The sequence below is a fragment of the Podarcis gaigeae genome, assembly GCF_964106915.1.
Source record: "Podarcis gaigeae genome assembly, chromosome: 2".
Taxonomy (NCBI): domain Eukaryota; kingdom Metazoa; phylum Chordata; class Lepidosauria; order Squamata; family Lacertidae; genus Podarcis; species Podarcis gaigeae.
The window spans coordinates 118,220,635-118,237,108 of NC_139679.1; the positions used below are offsets into that span (position 1 = coordinate 118,220,635).

A 16,474-nucleotide genomic window follows, 5' to 3' on the forward strand; every position below is an offset into this window, starting at 1 on the left:
GAGATGAGTGCCGCAATCCCAGAGTCGGGATTCTGAGTAGACATGGTTAGGCTTGCACACTGCAAGCATGCTCAGTGGGCGAGGAATTGAACCCCTGTGGACAATGGAAACCCAGAGGCGGGGAATGGAATGGGATATCTTGAAACAACGGGTGTGGTTTAAATAATAAAATTATTATTAATATTCTTAGATGCCTGACACCCTGAGCAGGAGCAGTCCACACATGGCCACATTTTGTCTCCATTATAATCACATCTCTCTGTGTGTTTTAATAATAAGCCCTCTTGGGAACTAAAGCAGGCATAATACTCTTCATGGATAAAATCAAACCTCTGGAGATCTGGAAACCAATTAGGAGGCCAGTATTAGTTTCATTGTTTATTTCATGAGAAGTTCACAGGCTGTCTCTCCCACATAGAAATCCCTCAAGGGCTTTCTCACCTTCCCATGCAGAGAGAGAGACAGAGAAAACACTGGCAAACATTGTGACAGAAAACTTCTGATAAGATCCAAGTGAAGCAATTTGTGAACACTTTCCAAAAAGTCATTTTCATGTGTCTCCTGCTGCATTCTTTTTTTAACAAGCACTCCATGAATTAAGCAATTTTGCTTCAGGCTGCAATCTAATACACATTCGTCTTGGAGTAAGCCCCATTGAACTGAGTAAGACTTACATCTCTGTAAACCTGCCCTGTAAATTGTAGATCTGTGCGCCATAACTGTTTGAAAGCACAACATCAACAATATATGGATGGCTATTTATCCATCTGCTCTCACTATGGACAAATATATGAAATTTACTGCAGGGCGGCACTGTGAAGATCTACACCGTCCATTTAAAGCGCATGACTTTCCCAACAGAATCGTGGGAACTGTAGTTCCCCACCACCACAGAGCTACAATTCCCTGCACCTTTAACAAGCTACAAGGGACGCGGGTGGCGCTGTGGGTTAAACCACAGAGCCTAGGACTTGCCGATCAGAAGGTCGGCGGTTCGAATCCCCATGATGGGGTGAGCTCCCGTTGCTCAGTCCCTGCTCCTGCCAACCTAGCAGTTCGAAAGCACGTCAAAGTGCAAGTAGATAAATAGGTACCACTCCGGCGGGAAGGTAAACGGCGTTTCTGTGCGCTGCTCTGGTTTGCCAGAAGCTGCTTAGTCATGCTGGCCACATGACCCGGAAGCTGTCTGCGGACAAACGCCAGCTCCCTCGGCCAGTAAAGCGAGATGAGCGCCGCAACCCCAGAGTCGGTCACGACTGGACCTATTGGTCAGGGGTCCCTTTACCTTTACAAGCTACAGTTTGAGGGATTATTTGGGGGAAGTGATATGCTCTAAATGTGCATCGGTTGTGCTTTAAATGGGTGGCGTGGCTCTGCCTAGTATGTAACATGCCCTTCCCCAACTGGGTGCCTCCCCCGATGTTTTGAACTACGACTCCCACCGGCGCCAACCAGCAGAATCAAAACATCTGGAAGGCCACCAAGAACAGGAAAGACTAATCCAGAGGGGATTTTTGGAAAGCTGCCCTAAATTGTCCTCAAAGGGAACACACGAAGTTTGCTTCACACCAAGACAGCTGGCCGATCTAGTGATATCTTTAAAGGGGCAGTTCTTTTACCACTTGAAAGGTGTACAATTTTGCAAGGTATGGTTAAAAATCATTTCCCAACCTATTTTATTTTTTACGTAAATTGTAATCCGCTTTAATTATTGTAGTAGAAAAGCGGGGTGCAGATAATAAACTAACTAAACTATTACTTTGATACAAAATACTATTTTATTCTTTAAAAAAAATGCTCCAAGGCTTATTGTTCCACCCGAGACACTTCTTTAAGGGGTGACGCTGGGGGTGGGGGCCTGAACCCGGGGCTGCCTGCGTACATTTCATACACGAGTTAAACTTTAATAAAAAATTCTACACAGCACCCTCGCTACCCAAAAGACTAGGGCTGCAATCCTATAACTACTTAAGGGGAGTAATGGTCAGTGCCTGTGGTGGGGCGGAAGGAAGGGAGCCCAACAGCAGGTGGCGCCAGAGCCAACGAGAGAATCATAGAGTTGGAATAGGTGGAGCCAACTAATTCTGCTTTTGTCCCCACCCTCCTGCTGAGTTCTACAAGGGCAGAAATGGACTGAGGGCAGCGTGGGACACTCCTCTGAGCGATCTGTAAGGCGGCAGTCGGCAGGCAACAGAGACTGGTCCACTAGGGGAAATGGGGGTGGGGGGTCAATGCTCCACCAAACTCAGCCGGTCCTCAGCGACACCCACCTACACACACAGTGTTCTCCTTGCAGAGCAGGGAGAATAGGGGGAAACTAGAACTAGACTGGCTCTCCCTAGCCTTCTGCCCTGCCAGACCCAGTAAGCAGCTGCCCTAATGAATCAGCCGCCTACTGCTACGTACACCCACAGAGGTGAGCCCCACCTGCGAGGCCCAAAGCCCAAGTTACCAAAACTTTGCAGCGGAGACATATTCCGACGTCAGGTTACTAAAACACACAGAAACTATATAGCACTAGTTGCATGTCGCAAGTTGTCCATGACCAGTTAACGCAGAGAAAACTGTCACCGTATTCCTCGTGCCCCATCCATTCCGAATATAGAGAAATCATTGATGGGGGTGGAGGATGGAATTGCAACAAGTTCTTCATAGCCCAAAGAGGTATATTCCCTCTGCGCATCCACAGATGTCCACCAACCAATATTTATTGGCACAGCAGCAACCTAACCATATACAGAGGTGGATGTCTAGCAACTGAAAAGCTTTTGGTGTTAATTATCGCTGCAGTTCCCATACTGGGCATCAGGGTACGCTAGTGAGCAGGGGCAGGACTCGCAAGCGATTCGCTGCAGAGGTTTTCCCTCTTTCCGATCGGCCTCCACGAGGCGGCAACAAATGCCGCCCATCCGGAGACTAAGCTCTATTGCTCAAATCACCTCCGATATAGCGGCACAGTCAAATTCCCTCAGAGGAGTGTGCCTGTTGTGACTCTGCTTGAGTACACTGGCCTGGGATTTTTCTCTTTCCAAGAAAGAGGCATGTCCAGTCCCAAAAAGTCAGGAGCGGATCCTGAGCGGGCGGGGATTCTTACACCTAAACAAACTACGCTAAGACTGCAGTCTGCTCTTGTATCTTAGTCCGGGAGGCCGGAGGGGACGTGCGCCTCAGCTCTCGGACGGCTGAGAGACGTAGGATGAGGGTTTCTCCCCCTTGTGCTTCCTCACGATGTGCTTGATCACGTGCGCCCGCTGGCTGAAGCTCTTGCGGCAGACCAGGCAGGTGTACGGCTTCTCTCCTGTGTGCATCCTCTGGTGCACTTGGAGGCCCGACGAGTGCCGGAAGCTCTTCCCGCAGTCGGAGCACTGGTACGGCTTCTCCTCGGTGTGGATGACTTCGTGGGTGAGCAGGCTGGTCTTCTGGTTGAAGCTCTTCCCGCAGTAGGAACACTTGTAGGGCTTCTCCCCCGTGTGGATCCTCTGGTGCCGGTTGACGCTCGACTGCGTGGCGAAGACCTTGCCGCACACGGGGCAGGGGCTCATCCGCTTCCCCTTGTAAAGCTTTGCCGGGGTCTTGATGAAGCAAAGGTCACCGCCCGGAACGATCACCGTCTCGATCGTCCCCACGGACACGTCTTTCCCCAGATCAATCTCGGGTTCGTTCTGGTGCTCGGGGACATTCTCCTCCTTCTCGGGGCCCGGCGCGTCCGAGGGCTGTGGCTGGATCTCCTTCCCTTGCTCGTTCAGCAGCCGCCAGCTCATCACGCTGCCCGTCTGCCGGAAGTTCTTCTTGCACGACAAGCACTTGTAGACCTTCTCCCCCGTGGGATCCACCTGGTAGGGGGCAATGCCCCATTTCGGCTTAAAGCTCTCCCCGCACTCCGAGCACTGGTAGGACTTCTCTTCGGTGTGGACGGCCTCGTGAGCCATCAGGTTGGTCCTGCGGTTGAAGCCCTTCCCGCAGTCGAGACACCTGTAGGGCTTCTCTCCCGAGTGGATTATCAGGTGTCGGTTGAGGCTCGATTTGCGAGTGAACGCTCTCTCGCAAACGGGGCACACGTGTCTGCCCATGCCCTCCTGCAAGCTCTGGGGCCCTGTGATCTTCCAGACTTGGATTTCATTTGCCATGTGCCCCTCTGCTCCGCCTGGATCGCCAAAGCTCCCTTCTTCCATCTCACATTCTTCCTCTTCCATATCGGACTCCGATTCTTCGGCGGACACATGCCGCGCTTCCTTTCCGCTTTCATCCAACAATATTTCACGTCCTGGAGCAGAAGAGAACAGCGTTTTATTGCGGCAGTCCACGTCAGAACGGAACACCGTGCAAGCCGGTACAAACGTCTATAAAGGTGCAGAAACTGCAATAGAATTTAGTACATGGAAATGAATTGCGTATAGAGCGGGATTCAACGTGGAATTAAATTGTTTGCGCAGAACCATGTCCCTGCTGCACCCTACACCTGTTCTAGGCATAGGGCCTTCTCGGTAGTGGCACCCACCCTCCCATCAGATGTCAGAGAAATAAACTATCTGATTTTTAGAAAACATCTGAAGGCAGCCCTGTTTAGGGAAGTTTTTAATGTCTGATGTTTTATCGCTTAAAAATAAATTATTATCATTAATTCTGTTGGGAGCTGCCCAGAGTGGCTGGGGAAACCCTGCCAAATGGGCGGGGTAGAAATAATAAATTATTGTTGTCATTACAGGGGTTCCCCCAGAGCAGATTTGGAGGGGGGCGGAAGGAGGGAAAGTCCCGTTGCTTCCACTCCTGCAACCCCCTAAGTGAATCCCACCTGATGTGTAACACCTTCCAAGTTAACGAAGCTTTGCTTATTGAACACCACTAAAACAACAAGATGGTCTGCAGTGAAGGAGGGGGCTTAGGGCCCTCGTATCTATGGGACCACCTCTCCTGGTATGCTATGCCCTGCAGAGGACCTTAAGGTCCATGAATAATCATAGTTTAGAGGTCACAGGCCCTAAGGAAGTCAGATTATCCTCCACCAGGGCCAGGGCCTTCTCAGTGATGGCTCCGACCTGGTGGAATGCTCTGTCCCATGAGACCAGGGCCCTGCAGGATTTAACCTCCTTCCACAGGGCCTGTAAGACAGAGCTATTCCGCATGGCTTTCAATTTGAACTTAGCCTGCCCAAATAGGACTAATTTAGCCAGCTAGCCCTGGTGATCATCTAATGTTTATTGGATGGATTTCCCCCCTAAATTGATTTCTGAATTTATTGTTATTCACGTTTTAAACTGTATTTTATGCTGTTTTTTGTTGCATCCATTAAGTGTTTTGAATTTGTTGTCGGCCGCCCTGAGCCTGGTTTTCTGAACCGGGAAGGGCGGGGTATAAAAAAAAATTATTTATATGATTTATTATTTCAGATCATTTAGGACTTTAAACACTAATATTTCCATTGTGTGTTATGTCCTTCCGACAGCCATAATAATGCAGTGAGGACTGCCCGTGCTCAGGGGATTTCTGCAGGGATACCATGAACCCAAGTCACAATGGTTACGTTCTCCTGCAACAGTCAGAGATGGGAAATGCCTTTGGATACCAACTTTGTTGTCCCTCGAGGCTCAGGTGGTCTTAGCGGTCCGGAGTGCCTTCCATCAGCTTTGGCTGGTGGCCCAGCTACACCCCTATCTGGACAAGGATACCCTAACTACCATTGTCTATGTGCTGGTAACCTCAAGGTTAGATTACTGCAATGCGTTATACATAGGGCTGCCTCTGAAGAGAGTTCGGAAACTTCAGGTAGTGTAGAATTCAGCAGCCAGGTGGCTCACCAGAGCAAGACGCTTTGAGCATATTATACTGATCCTGATCCGATTGCACTGGCTACCAATTAGTTTCTGGGCCCAATTCTTTTTCTTTTTCTTTTCTTTTGATAACATTTTATTAATTTTCCAAAAGTAACAACAAAAACAAAAACAAAAATAGCAACAATAATGCAGAAAGAGAAAGAAAACATCATAAACAAATTTTTAAACCATACTTTTTGCTTGACTTCCCTCCACTCCCCCTCCTGGTTCCATTGTTTAGTATTTGTTCACGCACATCCTTTAAACCTTATATTCCTAATAACCCAATTTTAAACCAAAAACAATTTTAAACTTGTTACAAGTGACTTTTAGAAGTTAGACTAATGTAAAAATCTATACACAATGCTTAAAAGATATGCATTAAACATTTGCCCCTTTTTATAAAATTCAAAGTCCTCTTTATTTTCTTGGGTTTCAAGTTAACTGATTTGTCCTGCATAGTTCAAGAGTTTATTTTGCCAATCTTCTTCATCTTCTCTGGCAGAGGAGTCTTCCTTTTGTGGGACCTGGCTGGTCTTGGCCTGGCGTCCACTCTTAAGTACAGGAACAAAGTATTTCGTTCAATAAATCCATCAAGACCTGTACATCTCAATATCGTAGCTTCAAGTTTTTTTTAACAACCATCATTTTCCACATTCCTTTCCAATCTTTATATGTCCTTTCCCAGGCCTTTTTAATTTTACATTGCCACCAACTTTTATCCTTTTTACCCTCCCTTCCTGTTTCCGCCCTATCACAGTCAAAGCCTCCCAGATCATTTCACACAGGGTATCATTTTTATCTGACAAAGCCTCCCATTTCCGGGCCCGATTCAAAGTGCTGGCTTTGGCTTATAAAGCCTTAAATGGCTCAGGACCGCAATGCCTCTTTCCATATGAACCTTCCCAGACGCTGAGATCATCCTCTGAGGACCTTATTTGTGTGTCTCCTCCATGAGAGGTCCAGAAGGTGGCAAGGCGAGAACGGGGCCTTCTCTGCAGTGGCTCCCCATCTGTGGAATTTTCTCCCCAGGGAAGTTCGCCTGGCTCCTTCATTATACACCTTTAGGCGCTGTCAAAAATGTTCCTTTTTAACCAGGCCTTTGGTTGACCTGATGACACCCTATACTCTTTTAAAATGTGCCTCTTTTGGGGAGGGGGTATTATTGGGTTGTTGATTTTATTTTGAATATATATATTGTGGTTTTTATTCAATAAAACAACAACAACAGATGTAAACCACAGAGGAAGAGTGCTGTTGCCTTTGGGTGCTGCTTATGGGCTCCCCTGGTTGACCAGTGGGAGATCAGGATCCTGAACAGGGTGGGGCTGTCAAAGGACCTGTTGATGGCATTCTACCATTGTACTGTGGAGAGTGTATTAACTTATGGTCTGTGTGTGTGGTTTGGAAGCTGCACGGTCAGGGGGAAAACAATGCTGTCCAGGGTTGTAAAGACTGCGGAGAGAATAATTGGGTGCACTCTTCCCACCTTGGATCAAATCTATGCTTCCAGGTGCCATAAGAAAGCTGCAGAGATAGCGCAGGATAGTGCGCACCCCGGAAATGATCTCTTTCAGCTTCTGCCTTCTGGAAGAAGGTACAGAGTTAGAAAGACTAGGACTAGCCGCCTGAGAAACAGTTTCTACCCAAATGCGATTTTGGTTTTAAACGCATTGTAAGGAGTCTGTAGGGACGCGGGTGGTGCTGTGGGTTAAACCACAGAGCCTAGGACTTGCCAATCAGAAGGTCGGCGGTTCGAATCCCCACGACGGGGTGAGCTCCCGTTGCTAGGTCTGTGCTCCTGCCAAACTAGCAGTTTGAAAGCACATCAAAGTGCAAGTAGATAAATAGGTACCGCTCCAGCAGGAAGGTAAATGGCGTTTCTGTGTACTGCTCTGGTTTGCCAGAAGCGGCTTAGTCATGCTGGCCACATGACCCGGAAGCTGTACATCGGCTCCCTTGGCCAATAAAACAAGATGGGCGCCACAACCCCAGAGTCGGTCATGACTGGTCAGGGGTCCCTTTACCTTTACGGAGTCTGTAGGGGAATATATTGTATTTTAAAATGGGGTATCAGAGTTTTTAGGGGGGTAATCAGGTTGGGATAGCTGGGATAGCAGGCTTGTTGGGTTTTGAATGTCTTATGTAGATTTTTGAATTTCGTTGTTCTGTATGGGACAATGACAATAAAGATTATCGTATCATATCATATCTGGCCTGACGCAGCAGCCAGGCCCTTTTCAACCAAAGCTGCCTTCGGAAAGCACAGAACTGAAGAGGCAAGAAAGCCTTACCTGGCGAGTTGGGGCTGTCGTCGACCTCTTCCTTCACCTCGGTCTCCATCAAAGCTTGGTCTCCATCCGACAGGCCCACAACCACTTCGTCGTACGTGTCCAGATCCTAAAACAGTCAAATGCGACCCCCGTTATTAAGACACAACAGCAGGCTGTCCAATTCGGACTCTGCAGACCACAACTGTCGTACTGAGAGCCAGCTGCCACCAGAACAGGACCTGGCAGACCAGGATTCAAATCTCCACTTCGCCATGAAGGTCACTGGGTGACCTCAGGCCAGTCGCTGCCTCTAGGCCTAAGCTACCTCGCAGGGTCATAGCTGTCAACTTACAGATTTGAAAATAAGGGACCAGCAGCCAAATTAAGGGATTTTCCGAACACAGGTATATTCAACTTCTGAGCCCCTCGAAGCCAAAAGCAGAAAGCCCAGCCAGCAGCCAAATGAAGCCTCAAGCGGTGGTTCCCACAGCGCAGCAACCCGGCAAAGGGGATGCAGCAAGAAAACCACCGTCACGCTGAGCAAAGGGGAGTCCCCAGGCAACGTGGCTGATTTGATGGGCACAAGGCATGCAAGCTCCACCCCCAGTCGTTCTTAGACTCCTTATTGGGTGAGCAACGCAGCCAAGCAACACAGTTGGAGCCTCCCTCCTCCCTGGCCGGCAGGGAGGGAGGGAGAGGAGCTGCTTCCTTTGAAACCCAGGGAATTTAAGGGACATCATCAATAAGGGACAGCGGCGGGACATGGCACTGAGATAAGGGAGTTTCCCGCCAAATAAGGGACGGTTGACAGCTATGCACAGGGTTGTGGGGATGAAATGAGGAGGGGAAGAGGCCATGTGCAGCACCTTGAGCTCCTTGGAGGAGGTGGTGGGATATAAATGGAGAAAAAACAAGTCACAGTCCAAGGCAGGGGTGAGCAACTCCCCTCGTAGCCTCCGCTCCTCTCTTCCTCCATGATGTGTGAGTTTGCGTGGAAACTAGCCCACCATCCTATATAAAAAAAATAAATTTTGAATCCATTGTTCCTCTCACTTCTGCCTCCGGCACGTGGCCCTCAGAAGGGAATGCCCCCCTCAAGAAGGAAAAGACAGCCCAACCCCCTAGGTTCCAGTAGAAGCATAGCTGTCAACTTTCCCCTCTTCTTGCGAGGAATCCTATTCAGAATAAGGGAATTTCCCTCAAAAAAAGGAAAACGTTGACAGCTATGGGTAGAAGTCTTGACCCACCGTTTCAGTCAAGAATGAGATGTGGTTTTGTGGATCCTGACTCAGAATTGGGAGCCTGAGCGAATAGAAAGAGAGATTGGCCATGCTCACTTTTTGTCTAAACTAAAAAAGGCCCAAATGCTGTGGCTCTCTTCAGATATTGCTGTTCCCTCGACCCTGCCTGCCTGCCAACATCTAGCAGGCCAGGATTATGACAAGAGAAAAAATTCTCTCTATCTTTCCTCTCACAACACACCATTGGTTTTTCCCCGCCAGTAAGAATGAATGGGTGTTTTGTGAGCAATGGAACACAGCTCTACACAAAGACTTCCCTAAAAGTATCATGGGAAGTGTAGTTGCACCCCCCCCCCACAGCTACAATTCCCAGCACCCTCAACAACCAACAATCCCCAGAATTATTTGAGAAGCCATGTGCTTTTAAATGTGAGCTGGATGTGTTTCGATTTTATTGTGTGGATCTGCCCAGAAAGGGAGAGAGACTGAGCAACTGATGAATGGGTTCTCAAACCTTCATCCTAAGGTCCCAAGGGAGATCACAATTTAAACAGTGTAACTGTTAAGAGAGTCTTGAAAGACACCGGTCTTGAGAGACCTACACTGGCTCGCAGTACATTTCTGAGCACAAGTCAAAGTGTTGGTGCTGATCATTAAAGCCCTAAACGGCCTTGGTCCAGTATACCTGAAGGAGCATCTCCACCCCCATCACTCTGCCCGGACACCGAGATCCAGTGCAGAGGGCCTTTGGCGGTTCCCTCACTGCGAGAAGCCAAGTTACAGAAAACCAGGCAAAAGGCCTTCTCAGTAGTGGCACCCGCCCTGTGGAATGCCCTCCCACCAGATGTCAAGGAGAACAAGAACTACCAGACTTTTAGAAGACATCTGAAGGCAGCCCTGTTTAAAGGTAAAGGTAAAGGGACCCCTGACCATTAGGTCAAGTCATGACCAACTATGGGGTTGTGGCGCTCATCTCACTTTATTGGCCAAGGAAGCCGACGTACAGCTTCCAGGTCATGGGCAGCCCACGGAAACGCTTGTTTACCTTCCCGCCGGAGAGGTACCTATTTATCTACTTGCACTTTGACGTGCTTTTGAACTGCTAGGTGGGCAGGAGCTGGGACCGAGCAACGGGAACTCACCCTGTCGCGGGGATTCAAACCGCCAACCTTTTGATCAGCAAGTCCTAGGCTCTGTGGTTTAACCCACAGCGCCACCTGCGTCCCTAGCCCTGTTTAGGGAAGCTTTTAATGTTTAATAGATTATTGTATTTTAATATTCTGTTGGAAGCCACCCAGTCAGATGGGTGGGGTATAAACAATATATTGTTGTTGAGACTCGGGTTTAAATCGCCACTCACTGGGTGACCTTGGGTCCTTGCCCATGTGGGTCTAGGCTCCCTGCTCCTTGCACCCACATCACCACCCTGTCATATTCCCCCGAGGAAGTTTCCTCATCCCCCCCAAACCCCTCACCTGACCTTCCCACCTGCTCCCTACCTCTTGAGGCCTCAGCAGGAAGGCTTCTGCCAGGTCCACCGCCTGGTCGCAGGTCTCGGGGCGACCATCCCTCACCCAGGTCTGGATCTCCGGCGGCAGGACGGCCAGGAACTGCTCCAAGACCACCAGCTCCAAGATCTGCTCCTTGGTGTGCCTCTTTGGCTTCAGCCAGCCGTAGCACAGCTCCTGGAGCCGGTCGCAGGCTGTGCGGGGCCCCTCGGCCTCCCAGTAGCGGAAACCCCGGAAACGCTGGCGCTTGGCCTCCGTGTCGATGTTGCCTCCGCTCGGGACATCGCCCTTCCCGTTTGGGTCTCCTGGTTTCAGGGTCCTGGAGATCTTCCAGTCTCCGTCTCGGAAAGCCGGGACGTGCTTCGCCCTCCCCTTCCCGGCAGGCTCCCGGCGGACGTCCGGGATAACCGGAGGGGTCTTGTCCCTCGACGGCCGAGCGGCATCCCAGGTGGAATGAGAGGGTTCGTCTCCCGGAGGGCAGCCCTGCCACTGAGTATCCCAGGAGTGCAGAGGCCTTTCCTCTGGCTCCACCTTGATCTCCTGGGGCTCCAGGTGAGGTGGGCTGTGGTGAGGAAGACCCTCTTCAAACACCTCCGTCTTGAAATCTTCCGACCCTTCGGCAAGCGCCTCTTTCATTGTCGTCCCTGGGCAGCTTAGCGGCCTCGCATACCAAGCTTGATGAGGCCTGGGTGAGAAAGGGCGAGACGGGATTCAAGGCTAAGTGTGACATGATAAAACATAAAATTTATAGGGGGGGGGGTTGTTGTTTTGATTTTGATTACAGCGGCACCTTGGTACTCAAACGCCTTGGGACCCAAACACAGCAAACCTGGAAATAAGTGTTCTGGTTTGCAAACTTTTTTCGGAAGCTGAACGTGCTCCGTTTTGAGTGTTATGCTTCTGATCTGAGTGTTACGCTTCCGTTTTGAGTGTTATGCTAACGTCTGTCTGTTTTTGCTATGCTGTCATACTTCGGGTTGAAGCATTTTCGGGTTGCGCTCTGTGGTGACCCGGAAGTAACAGAGCATGTTACTTCCGGGTTTCGCCGCTCGCGCAGATGCTCAAAATGATGTCACGCGCAGGTGTCGCGTTCACTTCAGGATGCGAACGGGGCTCCGGAACGGATCCCGTTCGCGTCCAGAGGTACATTTTTCGGTTTTGCAGTTTTTATTTTTGTGATTGTGTGGAACCCAGTTCAGCTACTGATTGAATGACTGTGTAACTGCAGTACATTGTTTATTGCTTTCATTTTATGGAGCAATGGTCTCATTAGATAGTAAAATTCATGTTAAATTGCTGTTTTAGGGGTTGTTTTTAAAAGATTAACCCATTTTGCATTACTTTCTATGGGAAAGCGCACCTTGGTTTTGGAACCAACTTCTGGAACAGATTGAGAACCAAAGGACCACTGTATATATTTTGTGGTTTTATACTTTTTGTTCTGTGAACCACCCTGAAACCTCTGGGTATAGGGCGATATAGAAGTTCAATTAATAATAATAATAATAATTTTTAAAAATTATTCTTTTATTATTTTTAAGGCTGTGTGACACATGGCTTAGACAGGGCACAGTAAGCTGCATTATCCAGAACCAGACCATTACCCCACCTAGCTCTGTGCCGCCTGCTCTGGCTGGCAGCAGCTCAGACAGGCGCTTCTTCATTACATTCATTATTCAATAAATTATCTTTCCACGGATATATAATTTTATGTTACTACTCCCAAAAAGTGGTGTTATGAGCCATCATTGCCAAAACAAGATGACACCTGATTGGATCTCTAAACACTCCTTTTTCTGGTTATTTGGCTATAACGTTTGATAGAATACAGATAACTGAACAAACTTTGTGGCATTACATTCTTCATTAAATTATATTTCCATTGGTATATAATTTTCTGCAGTGTTTTTTTCCCCTGAAAAAAAGTTTAGGGGTACTCTCATTTTGGCTGAAGAAAAGTATAGTTCAAATTGGGAACCATATTATAGTTCAAATTGGGAAAAATAAATACAGCAAATGGAGAAAAGTACAAAGATTCACAAAATGTTTAGGGGTATGCGTACCCCTGCGTCCCCCCAGAAAAAGCACTGATTTAATGGTATTACTCCCCAAAAAAAGTGGTGTTATGAGCCATCAAACCTTGGAAATACTTTCCCCAAAAGGTTTCAACAATTTTGGCCACTAGTGTAAAAAGAGTACTGTAGATGATAAAAACGGAAATGTCATTTTTTCCTTACCTGCAAAGTTGATGATAGTCCCCTTCAATAATCACAAAAGGTGACTGCTGTTCAAGTGTCCTGTAGCCCTCTTCCAGCATCCCTCTAGCTGACTCCCGTCCTGCCATGCCTTCCCTTTTTACACCACTGACACCTGGTTCAGACTCAGCGGATCTTTTCCGTTGTTTTAAAATTTGTCTAAAGTGAGACATAGCGCTATCATTGAACGTGTTGGTAGCATGACTTACAGCAGCGGCATCAGGGTGATATTTTTCAACAAAGCTTTGCAGTTCAGACCATTTCGCACACATTTCTTCGATCAGTGCAGTAGGAACGTTTTCTCTTCTCTTCTCCTCCTCCTCCTCCTCAGACAATTCCACAGTTGCCGCCTGTTGCTGCTCCATCAAAATGTTCTGGAGTTCTTCGGTGGTGAGCTCCGTCTTGTGGTCCTCCACTAACTCCTCGACGTCCTCCCTGCTAACTTCCAAGCCCAGGGACTTTCCCAGACACACAATATCCTCAACAACAGGAGCATCTTCTCCAACATCCCCAAATACACCTTCAGGAACAGCTGCCGGCCACAATTCCTTCCACGCCGACTTCAATGTTCTCTGAGACACGTCACCCCATGCTTTGTCTATGAGATGTAAGCAATGTAGGATATTGAAACGGTTCTTCCAGAAGTCTCTGAGGGTTAGCTCTGGGTCCGAGGTCACCTCAGAGCACATTTGGAACAGTGCTTTGGTGTAAAGCTTCTTAAAATTACACATGACCTGCTGGTCCATGGGCTGGATGAGGGGAGTCGTGTTGGGGGGCAAAAACTTGACACTGATAAAACCGAACTCTTCCATCAACTCGTCCGCCAATCCTGGAGGGTGGGCTGGAGCGTTATCCATAACAAGTAGGCACTTCAGTGGAAGATTTTGGTCCTGGAGGTATTTTTTCACGCTTGGTCCAAACACTTCGTGAACCCACTCAATGAAAAATTGCCTGGTCAGCCAAGCTCTGCTGTTCGCCCTCCACATCACAGGCAATTCGCTTTTGATGACATTGTTTTTCTTAAATACCCTGGGGTTCTCCGAAAGGTAGACCAGCAAAGGCTTCAACTTGAAATCTCCACTTGCGTTCGCACATAATAAAAGGGTCAGCCTGTCTTTCATGGGCTTGTGTCCTGGCAAGGATTTCTCCTCCTCTGTTATGTAGGTCCTCTTGGGCATTTTCTTCCAAAAGAGGCCTTTCTCGTCACAGTTGAACACTTGTTGGGGAAGGAAACCCTCAGCCTCTACGTAATCTTGAAATTCCAAAACAAATTGGTCGGCGTCTTCTCTGTTGGCAATGGCAACTTCACCATGTCTCGACGCAATGTGTATCCCACTTCTCCTCTTAAAATTATCAAACCACCCTCTGCTTGCTTTGAAAATCTCACCCTCACTTGCTCCAGGGGTGTTTCTGACGAGGTCGGCATGCAAACGTAAAGCTTTTTCACAAATCATGCTCTCAGAAATGCTGTCACCGGCCAGCTGTTTTTCAGTTATCCATATGAAAAGCAATTTTTCCACTTCCTCAATGGTCTGCGTTCTTTGTTTTGTCAGTGTTTTAACGCCTCTTGCAACGTTGGCTCCTTTAATGGCTTTTTTATTTTTTAAGATGGTACAAATTGTCGATTTGGCTATACCAAACTGCCTTGCCAGGTCACGTACACGGGCACCACTTTCATGTTTGGAAATAATTTCCTTCTTCACCTCTATTGTTGTTCTGTTAATGGTTCTCTTGGCTTTGCAGGTGTTATCCATTTCTCACAGCAAAGGGCTGATTGGCAGAGGGATCCTGAGATGAGATGAGCAGAGATTTGATTGCACACAGTCACAAAAACAAATTGGTTGCAAGAGTCACCAAATAAGCCCAAATATCACCGTGCTCAGGACTCAACAGCCGGCAGCTAGGCCTCAGGATCTTGCACTCAGCAGAAGCCGCGCGGCATGTTCGACTTCTGAGGCGTGTTCGAAAACCGAAGCATTTACTTCCGGGTTTACGGCGTTTGTAAACGGAGACGTTCGAAAACCGAGGTACCACTGTATACCGCTCAGTTGTGAAACAAACAAACAAACCAACCCTCACACCTTTGTCCTAAGGTCGCAGGGCGGATCACAACAATTTAAAACCCATTGAGGTGTAACAGTTAAGAGTGCTGGGACTAGGACCGGGGAGACCTGGGTTCAAATCCCCACTCAGCCATGTGACCTTGGGCCAGTCCTCATCTCTTAGCCTAACCCACCTCACAGGTTGTTGAGAGGATGGAATGGGCAAGAGGAGAACCAGGCAAACCAACTTGAGTCCCTTTGTGTATCTGAAGAAGTGTGCATGCACACAAAAGCTCATACCAAGAACTAACTCAGTTGGTCTTTAAGGTGCTACCGGAAGGAATTTTTTTATTTTGTTTTGAAAATAAAGGTGGCCATCAATGTAATACTAATTTAAAAACCCAACATTGAAAACAAAATGAGCTAGTGGAAGTTCCACAAACGTGCCTAAGGCCAAAATTGACCCTTTAGTCTTCAAAGGGCTCCACACAAGACTCACCGCTGTCGGGCGACAGTGCGAGTCTTACAGACCCTCCAAGCGTCCATATTTTCCGGGGACAGCCCTGGATTTGCAAAAGCTGCCCCCATTTCTGATTTGATCCCACTTTTCATTGGGACGCCCCTATTTTCAATGTTGGAGAGTAATGCAGTTTTGAGACCTCTCCCCCCCCCCCCCAGGAGCTCAGTAACTATATACAACCTTTAGAAGACATTTGAAGGCAGCCCAGCACGGGGAAGTTTTAAAATGTTTTTTTTTAAATGTATGTTGGAAGCCGCCCAGTGTGGCTGGGGAAACCCATAAATCATAAAATGTTGTTGTTGTTGTTGTTGATGATGATGATGGAGGGATATTTCCATTGGAGAAATGTGGGGAGGGTATGAGTGTTGGGGGCTTGTTCCTGCGCCAGATTAACCCTGCATTAACCGCATCGTTTCAAGTTGTGTTCCCGGCCATCTCCGACCGCCCTTTCCGCCTCTGCTTTGCGCCTGAGCCGAGCTGGGGAGGCGAGGGCGCCCCATTGCACCGCCCCGACCCGGGGACCCCCCTTTCCAGCCTCGCGCCCCTTCCCAGCCCCGCCAGACCCCCCGGCCCTCCTTCCGGAGACCCTCACCTGGGATACCACCGGCGATCGGGCTTGGGAAAGCGCTGCTTCTCCGGCGGAGGCAGCCCCCTGCGTTGGGAAATTCAAAATCCAGTTTCTCGAGGAAGAGGTGGAGCCTCGCCGGCGGTGCGAGCAGAAAGGAAATGGCTCTCCAGCCGCCGCCGCCACCCCGCCCACCCTCGCCGGCTGGAAGCGCACCCAAAGAACCCTGGGAACTGTAGTTTGCAGAGGGTGCCGGGAAC

The 16,474-nt window shown here is 48.6% G+C and overlaps 1 protein-coding gene across 2 annotated transcripts; it reads right to left on the reverse strand.

Annotated features, from left to right (window-relative positions):
• Positions 1 to 365: 365 nt before the first annotated feature.
• Positions 366 to 16,436, reverse strand: LOC310837201 (uncharacterized protein). 2 transcript variants are annotated; one of them, XM_083723253.1, is made up of 5 exons: positions 16,242 to 16,408; positions 13,070 to 14,875; positions 10,824 to 11,517; positions 8,105 to 8,210; positions 366 to 4,264 (listed from the first exon to the last, which is right to left on the reverse strand). In XM_083723253.1, the coding sequence occupies exons 2-5, from the start codon at positions 14,839 to 14,841 to the stop codon at positions 3,168 to 3,170; spliced, it is 3,669 nt and encodes a 1,222-aa protein (XP_083579379.1). In that variant the 5' UTR covers positions 14,842 to 14,875; positions 16,242 to 16,408; the 3' UTR covers positions 366 to 3,167. The 2 variants fall into 2 exon arrangements, with proteins under 2 accessions (XP_083579379.1, XP_083579380.1); XM_083723254.1 differs by lacking the exon at positions 13,070 to 14,875 and having other exon boundaries at positions 16,242 to 16,436.
• Between the last annotated feature and the right edge of the window lie 38 nt (positions 16,437 to 16,474).

Excerpts from the sequence above, each read along its gene's own strand:
- LOC310837201 (XM_083723253.1), bottom strand. The coding sequence starts at position 14,841 with ATGGATAACACCTGCAAAGCCAAGAGAACCATTAACAGAACAACAATA. Across the intron at positions 11,518-13,069 it reads GACTATCATCAACTTTGCAG|GCCTCATCAAGCTTGGTATG; the intron begins GTAAGGAAAAAA and ends TTTCTCACCCAG. Across the intron at positions 8,211-10,823 it reads TCCTGCTGAGGCCTCAAGAG|GATCTGGACACGTACGACGA; the intron begins GTAGGGAGCAGG and ends TGACTGTTTTAG.